Source organism: Photinus pyralis, unplaced genomic scaffold (genome assembly GCF_008802855.1).
Source record: "Photinus pyralis isolate 1611_PpyrPB1 unplaced genomic scaffold, Ppyr1.3 Ppyr1.4_LG4, whole genome shotgun sequence".
In the NCBI taxonomy this organism is placed as follows: Eukaryota; Metazoa; Arthropoda; class Insecta; order Coleoptera; family Lampyridae; genus Photinus; species Photinus pyralis.
In genome coordinates this window covers 22,028,724-22,039,502 of record NW_022170511.1, presented here as the reverse complement: position 1 = coordinate 22,039,502, position 10,779 = coordinate 22,028,724, and the positions used below count along the sequence as shown (strand labels likewise).

General features: G+C 36.5%; 2 protein-coding genes across 2 annotated transcripts; both read right to left on the bottom strand.

Moving 5' to 3' along the window:
- Nucleotides 1-1,158: 1,158 nt before the first annotated feature.
- On the bottom strand, nucleotides 1,159-6,715 carry LOC116169008 (protein sidekick-2-like). Its single transcript, XM_031485040.1, has 7 exons — nucleotides 6,450-6,715; nucleotides 6,118-6,336; nucleotides 2,637-2,906; nucleotides 2,298-2,585; nucleotides 1,931-2,251; nucleotides 1,552-1,869; nucleotides 1,159-1,508 (listed from the first exon to the last, which is right to left on the bottom strand). The coding sequence occupies exons 2-7, from the start codon at nucleotides 6,227-6,229 to the stop codon at nucleotides 1,159-1,161; spliced, it is 1,659 nt and encodes a 552-aa protein (XP_031340900.1). The 5' UTR covers nucleotides 6,230-6,336; nucleotides 6,450-6,715.
- Nucleotides 6,716-8,020: 1,305 nt separating this feature from the next.
- Nucleotides 8,021-9,405, bottom strand: LOC116167882 (60S ribosomal protein L10a). The gene is made up of 4 exons (XM_031483481.1): nucleotides 9,292-9,405; nucleotides 9,021-9,176; nucleotides 8,450-8,771; nucleotides 8,021-8,258 (listed from the first exon to the last, which is right to left on the bottom strand). Exons 1-4 carry the CDS (start codon nucleotides 9,294-9,296, stop codon nucleotides 8,088-8,090), a joined length of 654 nt encoding a protein of 217 aa, XP_031339341.1. The 5' UTR covers nucleotides 9,297-9,405; the 3' UTR covers nucleotides 8,021-8,087.
- Between the last annotated feature and the right edge of the window lie 1,374 nt (nucleotides 9,406-10,779).

Sequence of the window (10,779 nt, the reverse complement as noted above, 5' to 3'; positions counted from 1 at the left end):
AAATCGTATTTTAATACAAAATTTCAATTTTCATATAGAACATTTGACTAATGTCAATCTGTCAGTTATGACAGAGCCATTACAAACATTTAGCAATGTGACAGGTGCGGCCGGAAAAGTGACAGGTGCGGCCGGTAACGTGACAAGTGCGACCGGTAAAGTGACAGGCGGCAGGAAAAGCAATCTGGTCTGCCTTTGTCATGGAAACTAAACTTTCCTGACATAAAGAAATCGTCCTGAAATTTTTTATGCGCACTTTCTGTCAGGAAATTTTGGTTTCCATGACAGAGGTAGAACAGACTACGTTTCCTGGCGCTTGTCAATTTATCGGCCGCACCGTCACTTTACCGGCCGCATTTTTGACATTTCCAAATGTGTATAAATGTATAATGACTCCTGTCATCACAGACAGATTGACATTAATCAAAAGTTTTATATAAAAATTAAATTTTATATTAAAATACGATTTCGGGTAAAATTTAATACAAAACTCGTCACTAAAATGACATTACCTGACTTGGAAATTAAAGTACTCGGCCACAAATATTTCCTCGCGAGTAATGTATCATTTTCTGGACTTTTATGTAATAGCTATTTATATATCAAGTACATAAACTGGGTCTTTATGGACGAGCCGTTTATTTAGCCGAGCGAGCTTGCGAGCGAGGCACAAATAAACAAGGCGAGTCCCCATAAAGCCTATTTATGGACGCGATATATACAAAGCTTTATGTAGGACTGCAACAACAGATGTCATCTATATTATAAGTCTTATCTAGCCATTCATGAAAATACGAAGCGTTGCGTTGATTGCAGTTGCAGTAGATTGTCAATTAAGACACCGAACGTACGAATAAATCACTAGAACCAATATGTGGTTCAGTAACAATGTTAATTATGTATTTAACATTTCGATTAATTAGCAATATATATAGTTATAGTTCCACCAAGTCTACATTTTTCAAAACCAATTTACTTTGAATCGACTCCTAACTACGACTGTCACATTGACAGGCGGCCGTTTAACTTTATCATTATGGCCTAGGCCATATTATTGCAAATTATGGCCGCTAATAGCGACTATAATCATCGTATTATCAAGCAGTCGTACATAAATAACTATTACTGTACTGAATCAATGATTGACAAACAATTTACTCAGCCATTGTGAAAGCTCATATAATTACCTGAGTCACTCGTAACGACATTATACGGGTCGCTCAATGTGCCATTTTTTGCTTTTGTAGCGGCCTGTATTGCGATCGTGTAATTGTAATTGGGCGTGCCTTTTTCGAACCTGTAAGATAAAATGCTCGGACCGACGAAGTATTCGTAAGCGTTTGTATCCTTGGCGCACAGTGTAGGGATCAGATGGTTCGGACCGTTGTTCAATATGTGAAGGTAATACCCGACAATTTTGCCATTTTTTCTAACTGGTTCCTCCCATTCTATGGTAAACGCTCTTGCGGTTACTTTCGTCACGGTTTTTATTGTGGGAGATTCTGGAACTAAATCAGACAGTTTGTGTGCCCACTCACTGCTCGTACGTACTATGCTCGGGCGTTTGGAAGTTACCCACAACTGTAGCACTCTCTAAATTATCCGATACGCTTACAGATTTCAAGGCGATGGTATAATTAAACGCCGGTTGTAAGTTAATAAAGATAAAATGGTAGCTTGATGTATTCGTCGCAAGAGTCCCATGGGTAGAATTGGTTTGCGGCACCTGGTAGTCGGCCTGAGGATCTCCAAAAAGCTGAATATGAAAGTGGTCAATTGCTGCATTTGCCGGACATGGATACCTCCACCTTATGGCAACTCTCTTGTCGTCTATCAGATCAAAGACAACATCTTGCGGTTCACCGGGTACTACAATACAACAATATAATAACATAAATTAAAAGTCTTATATATATTACTAAAATCATACTTCCTCCAGTGGTTAACACTCGTTTCACTTCACTTCGTGGTCCATATGCAAATGTCTTCGCTTCAACAAACACCTCATATTCATAGTAGGAAAGCGCATCAGCGACAGTAAGACTGCTAATATCAGGATCAGCTTCGTATTCTTGAGGAATACGATCGTCGAAGGAACAATTTTGGGGAATGTAATAACGTGCATTTTTTGGGGCCACGGTTATGCGGTACCGTGTTAATACACCGTTGATATTCGTAGGTGCCGCCCACTTAATAACAAACGATGTATTTGTAATGGAAGACACATTGTGGAGTGTTGGTGGGTCTGGTACTAAAATCAGTATAGTAAATAACCGATTTCAAATGGTGGTACTTACCTCCTTCCTTTGTCTCTATGGGTATGGAAGTGCTGGGATGCGATAACTGGCCATCGCTACCTTTAACAATTGCGACACAAGTGTAATTGGTGCACGCGGTCATATTTTCGATTCTCACACTAATGAGATCTGCATTCACAATTTTTCTCATTTCTTGCCCACTTTCAGTTTTGCAATCGATTATCAGTTCTGAAAGATCGCACTGACTTTCTTCATCATTCAGCGCACATTCCAAAACTGCGAATGAGGTGCCTATTTCCGCCGTCTTACAGGTAGGTGGGGAGGGCTCTAAAAAATAATACTATGTAGGTACTGCATGTACAACTTGAGCCTGCTTACCTTTAGTAAACGCAATTGGGAACGTTACTCGAACGACGCTTGAAACGTTCATAGTAGCCACAAGCGACAAGTTGTAAACTTTACACCCAATAAATGGAAATATAATGTCGTGTGAGGGAAAAGACGTGTTTGCTGAATATAGTTGGCCAGTAGTATCAAATATGTCCAAATGAAGTGTAATGTTGCAATGATCAAAATTAGGTGCATTTTTCCATGTTACTGATACTACGTCATTTTCTTTGGTCACAGATACATCTTCTTTTCTTAATTCTGAAAAATAAATGTAATAGGGTCAGCAAAGACATTTATTTCTCGACGAGCTTGCTGTGACGTAGGACTTGTAAGTGTATTTTGGCCTATGTCTCGAGTTGACACAGCAATAGCGCGCGAGTTCTCCGTTCAATTTTTACGATCGCCTGGATCTTGTGAAGCGCGGTACAATTATAAAGTGTCTGTGGGTCTGAATTGTACTAAGGCCTAGTTAAATTCGTGTATAAAATTGTGCGAATAGTCGGAAATAAAATACGTAACGCAGTTTTAGTAAAAAAAAATTTCGATAGCGACCTTTCGCTTTAGTGCAGCCCGTAAACATATGCAAGTGTTTCATCGCTAAGTGATAACTCGGTTGTTACACGGCGAAAATGCTGGCATAAACAGGCTCTCCGTCCTAAAATAGTTTTCGTTGAAAATCAGAAACGTTTAAATAGTATTTAGAGTGGCATTCTGATGGCGAAAAAACTCCAATAATAAGCGGAAAAAGTATAGCGTGTGCAGGGTAGTTGGAATTTGACTTTTTGTATTCTTATGCACTATCAACAACTCGATTTACGTCCATGACGAAAGTTTTTAATGTAGCCGAGCCAAGCTTCATTATCCTGAAAATTTCGGACAAGAACGAGACATACAATTGTCACCTGTATCAAAGCGGGTCTCAAGGGTTCTACCGTATCACCCCACAGCGAACCAGTTTTTCAATTTTTCGTGGAGGGAGCCTTTTTCAAGGGAGGGTCGTACTATTCCTAACACGAAGTAAAACACCGATTTCAGTGTTATCTGCAAATTTTTTTGATTTTTTGAGTATTGGTCGGTAAGAGTTTGTAGTAAATAAAAATAAATAAATAAATAAAATAAACGTTAACTAACATTGATACATGAACATACTTATTAGCTCAACTCCGTTTCGACAGACCTTTGTAGAGGGTGGTTCAAATTCGTCGCTCACTATATTGCGATGAATGTAAAACTTCTGATTTAAAATGTTTTTTTGTAAATTTATGTAAAAGTATAGTGCGACACGTCATTATTTTTCTTTATGTGTCCTCTTATCTCATTCCGTACAAATCCAATATGGCGTCCATAAAAAATAAGAAAGTATAGTAACCTGTACTATTTCTAGCGTGCTATGGAAATTCTGATAACAGATTCAGATTCTCCGAAAAAAGTGCCCATAGAAGGTGTCCATTTCCGCCCGTTTAAGCTAAGGAAAATGAGAATGAACTTTGACATTTTCAGTTTTTCGGTGACGTTACAATTGAAAGATTTTTCAAAAATTTCAAAAGCGTTTACGAGTCACAAAAAAGGGCAACTTTGATCCAATTTAACCTACAGTGTATCTCTCACGGTTGCGGAGAATCGGAGATTCCAATGGTGATCCACGAATTTGAACCACCCTGTACATTACAATAAAGTACAATAACAATGTACATGATCCGTCCCAATTTTGCAATAACGATCATAGAATCATAGAATTCATGAGCACCCTGTATTTATATACATTGTACAGGGCGTGTAAAAGGTAACAAAAATAATAAAATAACGACTTTACTGTTCTTTGATACAATCTTTTAATTTAAAAAATTCATATCGAAGGTAAGGAGCGTAACAAATTCCAACCTGACGAAGTTACAAAAATGTTTATGTTACCTCGGTTTTCGAGTGTTGCATTTCTGACTGAGAAAAAAGCGAGGAAAAAAGTAGTAGAGTGTAGTAGCGAGAGTTGAAACTCGGGACGCGAACTATGGATACAATGACTTCAAAATGAGATCTCCATTGAAAAATGGCGTACAGTCGTCATTTTGGAAGTTAGAACTGTCAAATTTTATGTCAAAAAGTAGTTATACACCCGTTACACCTTACATAATTAGCCCCCAACTTTCAAATCGATCCCTTAAATCCGAGCTTATCGTACCCACTTTAGAAGGGAGGGGGAACTATTTACGATCGCACTGTATCGATATATCGGGCGATCAAAAATGAGTGACTGTCGAGTCGCCTTTGAAAGTTGAAGTTAAGTACGATTTCCCATGTAAACAAAAATTCCAAAGGTGACTCGACGGTCACTCATTTTTGATCGCAATGTACCTTGAATATAACAAAAACAATACCGGAACACATTTCTTTTGCGCATGCGTAACGAAACTGTTTTTTTATTTGACAAGATAATTGGGTAACGAGCGTTGAATACTTAATCAAAGATCTCGAGGATCGTTCGGTACTTTTTCGAGTCGGGAAAAAATTATTCGAATTGTAGACAATAATTATTAATTTTATTAATACCTACTGAAGTATATGCAACAATTACCTACCTATATACAACATGCATCAACTACCTACACATTCACAACTACAAACAAAATCGGTCGCCAGATGACCGCTGCTGATAGATCAGTGGTAGTGATACCATTGAATTATGGTGATACCTATAATCTAAAAGCCGCGTGGGTTCCCTCTTCTAGAGGCGTCAATTTGTCTCAACGATAGCTCTAATACCCCGAATAATAAAAAAAAATATTATTTTCCATATCAAAGAAAAACTAGAAAACGGTTTGTGATATTAGCAGAGGAATTTCCGACAACAGTTTACCTCAAATTGAGAGTTTCATTTGCCCTCGTCTTTTCCTTAAAGTTGTTTACCTTAATTAATAAGGCCTAATTAACAAATACTTTTGGTCAGACAATGTCTTAGGATTTTGTAACTTATATAAAAAACCGAGTAAAAAAATTAAAAATTAAATTAGCAAACGAAGGGAGGGGGGCATGCCCCTCACCATCACCGCGTCTCTAGTTTTATGTATTAAATAGTGAGTTTTGCCATTTTATAATTCCAACACACGAGCTTTGATCGTTTTTTAAAATGATTTTGAAATACGCCATCTACCGGTCATCAACATAGATAACGAAATTATAGCCGCTTCTGCTGTCAACGGCTGTGTTGAATCATTGACCAATTTAATTGGTGTATGGTTGAATATAACTACAGATTCTATATATTACATAGTACACATTTTCGTAAATTTCCATGTATTTACCTCGGTATTTACGTAGGTAAGTAATTCAGCGACTGTTTGTGTAATTAAAAATATCTGTAGACTCTCAATTAATTTGGTGTTTTATAAAACAGTTAATTAAACAGAATATGCGCGTAATTAGACGTTCATTACCACAAAAATTACCTACTATATAACTGATATGCGGCCCTTACCTAGTATACAATTTGAACTACCAGACGCACTGTCCTTACGATATTGCGATAATCCACCAATTTGGCACTGGCAAGTACTGATAAGCATAAAAATTAGTAAACCGCACTTCATAATAACTTGTAACCGAAAAAACTGAAAAAAACCTGATGCAGCACAAAAGAGGATGTAGCGCAGAACTGTTGATTAAAACAGGATGCACTTATCACTGGACATTGTAACTGGAAATAAACTTATATATATTTTAGGTATAATGAAAATAGAATTTAAAGGTTTATCCGCATTAGCAAGTTATGGCAAACTGATGATCAATCATTTTTTTATTATCACTTACACTCGTGAATATTCACACTTTTCAGTTTTCATTACACTTTTAAATTATTGCGCTTGTTTACCACATAGCGGGTACTTAGACTACGCTGCTCGTGAAATGTATAAACGCGACAAGATAAATTTATGTTGTAAAAACCAGCGATATCTTTCCAGTGGTTTTATCATTTATGTACATTTGATAACACATAATTACTAATCGACGCCGTTTACTTATAGAAATAACCTTATATTGAGAACCTTATCTATCCGTTTTAATTTGAAAAGCAAACAATTACGTAAAACTGCTAATTTCTTACGGACACAAAGCAATTCGACAAATGTGAATTGTTCTCTCATTAAACAGCGAGAGCTGCGGTGATCCCTTACAGAGTTGACGGCTATTTATAGAATTTTAGATTTAAAAGGAAACTGGGTAATAAGTTTTAATGTTCACGATCTCTCCTACACGGGCATTAATTATCAAATTGTACAAATTTTATTTCAAGGCACATGCAATTATAATAAATATGCGGAATATGCCCTGCCCTTTAGGTGTTTATTCCGCAGGATCGTCCAACAATTTTGGCGCGCGTATTTTCTACTGTTAGGGACCTAAAATGATACGGAGGACGCAAACTAACTTTAATAGAACACAAATGCCAAAATTTTGAATTGCATAGAAAAGACACTTTTAGTTTCATTATGGGTGTTTATTTCTCAAATATTACAATTTAATTGTTGCTATTACTGGTTACAATTACAATAACTGAATAACACCGACAACGTGTGTTTTCTAATTACAGGCAAACTGCAAATACCTCTACTGACCCGATAGGTATTCTAGCACGATTAGGGCGTTGTATGCGAGTGCACCATCCTGTTGATATCAACAGTTTCCACCTTTTGTTTTTTTGTGTGCCGTGCATTCGTTAATAAAAAATGCTACTCAACACGAAATTACTTTTTTATGGGCCATATAATGATGATTTATCGGAAACGAAACGTTGCATTGAAAATGGGTTTTTTAAATTTTGTGTATCTGTTCAGATATCAGAAAAAATAAAAGCTAAATCGGCATATTTCGGTTTTTCTGGCACATCCTCGGAATGTTTTGGCTTTCCTTTTGTGCATCTTTTCTCTGATTTGGGCATCTTTTATGGTTCACGAGATCCCCATGATAGACATCCTTCTCCTGGACAGTATATATATGCTATTTTTTAAGAAAACTAGTTCTCTAGTTTCCCTCAATCTCTTGATAAATTTTCACTCTTACGAAGTAATAATAATAGTCAATTACATTATCGATACTCGATCTAGTTTCAAATCAAAAGGGTTTTTCCGGCACATATTAGTGTCAAAAAAATCTTATAAAAGGTGGAATACTATCTTCTTGTTTAAAGGGAACTGGGGCAATTAATAAAAATTTGCATTGTCTCGGTAAATAATTGGATAAGCAACTGACAAAAGCTTTTTGTAATAACCAGTTTTATCGGTGGGTATATGATTTTGAAATATTAATATTCCTTCAATTACAAGAGTATGAAATTAAATAAAACAATCACATGACCAAACCAGTGGCAGATAAAAAACCAATTAGAATAGTCACGTTTACTTAAAAAACAAAGCCATTCATTACAATAATGTAATAAACACTGTGATCTTAATACAATCGCTGTGGTGGCCCCATGGATGATTTCACATGAAGAGACCTAACATTTTGCCAATGTTTTTTCAACAAGGAAACCAAAAAGTTGATCGATAGATGTACATTTTGAACCAATTCATCTGGTGACATACCCACATGGCCAACAGCAACAGACAAACACAATACCTAAAAAAAGTCGGTCAAATACAACTGAAAATTAATGATAATTTGTACACCGGAAGTTTAAACGTACCAAATTAAAAGTTGATACGCCATACACTTCTAGTTTTGCTTTGGCATCAACAAATCGTGCAAACAAAATTTAAAACATTAACTTGCTGGCTTATGATGCCGGTATATTATAACAACCAACATACCTTCTTCATTTGAAATTTGATGGTAGACTTCACCTCGTCAATCTTTTGCATCATGGATTCCTGATGAGATAACAAGCCAGGAAACTTGCCCGCCTTATTCAAACCGGGACCCAAAAGACGAGGAATTTGCTTAATCAACGCTTCGGAAGCCAAAAATGCATCATATTTTTTCGCCAACTTCTTTACGAGTTTCTTGTTCTTATTCAACTTTTTCAACGCCTCGACGTCCATGAAGGGAACATTGTTCGCCTTTGCCTCATCGCAATGCTGTTGATCGCCCAACACACATACTTGCATTTTCGGGCGGGGAATATGCTTAAGTCTGCAGTAACAAAACTAGATTATACAAAGGAATTGTTAACGAGAAATTTAAATGTATTTACCGCAAGTCGATTTACCACGCCGCATCTTTACCCGACTGTGCGATAATAAATTATCTCCCCAGTTATTTTAAGACCCTGGGTGCAGGTCCGCTAAGAATTGTCTTAGCTTCCTGAGTTGCGGGAATGTTTAGATAATCAATGAAAATTACTAACAATCTGAACATTCTCGCTAAACAGGTGGAACGTACTTGACTGTGCCACTGAAACGTTTGTCCTTTTGGGGATCGTAATTCTTCAAACCAATTTGAATTTCCACAGTTTCCAAGAAGTTTCTCCTTTTAACCTTCGCATGCTTGAGCACCGCGTTGGAACATTCGTAAAGGGTATCACGCGAGACTTTTGATCTAAATAAAAAAATAATTGGTGAAATTGTTTAATTAGGCATATTTCAGGAAAAGGATTCAAAATTAAAATATTTATCCAGCAAGATGACTTTGTTAAAATAGGATTTATACTTACGACATGATGACAGAAGTTTTTCGACTGGGAATAAAAAAAGGAAAGACAGCAAAGGAAGGTTATGTTACGTTGTCAATCAGAGGTACCACACACACCCCACCCAAATTACCAACATTAGCGTTAGAAGGTTAGAACCAGATAAATGCTCTATAGTTGTATACAGGGTGGTTAATTTTGTAAAGACCAATTATAACGAATATATTTTACACATTGATGATTTTGTTTAATACTTGACAATTATATAATAAATCGTCTTTATTGAACATGTTCTCTGGCGAAATCTAGCTAACGTATGATTAGTTCATAGTTGTCAAATTTCAACCAATCTCAAACCTTACTTTCAAGCGAGGTTTAAACTGCCTTTTTACAACCTGAGAGGTTCCACCCTGTATATACAACTTACGATGATACATACATTTTGGAGAGTTGGCAACCATGCAATTTCTAGGTGGGAAAAAGCTGCCTGCGCCACCTAGAAAGCACGAACGGGAGTGACGTTTGGCATCTTGTCTTGAATGGCGGCCGTGAACGTTTCGCTCCATAAATGTTTGTTGTTATTTTGTGTTATTTAATGCAGGTAGTAATTTTTGCATTTCTTTATATCGTATTTGTGTTTTGTTTGCCGTATTTTATATTTCTTGTGTGTTTGAATATTTGTTTTTGAAATTTACTTGGTTTAACCGCAATGCAATCATATGTGTGATACCGTTATGCTATTGTTTGTAATTGTTTACATTTTTGGTGTAATGTTTGCTTAATTTATGTTTATTGGTGTTGATAACTTGGTTTTGTCCCTGAAGTAACATTCATGTAAGTTTGGTTCATTTTATTGTAATATGTGGAAATTACTGATTCGTTTGATGTATGTACTGACTTGTTGTTTGTTACTAACAATTTTCTCCGTGAATGAAGCAGTCACGGGGGTGGAAAAAACTGTAGTCAAATTTGTGTTACGACACCTAATTCCGTGATTGTCTTCGACATCCAACTGTAGGTTCGAAACCCCGAAACCAGGGGCGGACTACCCATCTTGCAGGAGCGAGATTACGCTAATCAAAGCTCTTCAGTTTAGAATCTATGTGCGTTAAATGAGTGGCGATTCAATAATTTCCACATATCTTGTTTTTAGTCAAATTTGCCTACAAGGCCATGTAATGTTCCATCTTGCTTTCAACAAAAGGACTTTATTGCACCAAAGATGAGTCACAATCTGTACTTTTAACCCTTTCTCAGAATCTTGGTACCTGCTCCTACCTGACCCATTGTCCCCAAAAACTTACTTTAACCTTGAGTGTAACCAACATTGTGTATATGCATTTACTATCTTGTTAACTACTGCTAAAACTTTTACAAAATATTTTGTTAATTAACTTTTGGACTGTTTTAATCAAACTGCAAGGTTTTTCTTACGTCGTACTCTTTTTACCCTTAGCAGTTACTTTTGCGAGAGTACGACACCTTTTGGCTTTGCTTGCTTTGTTTACATTG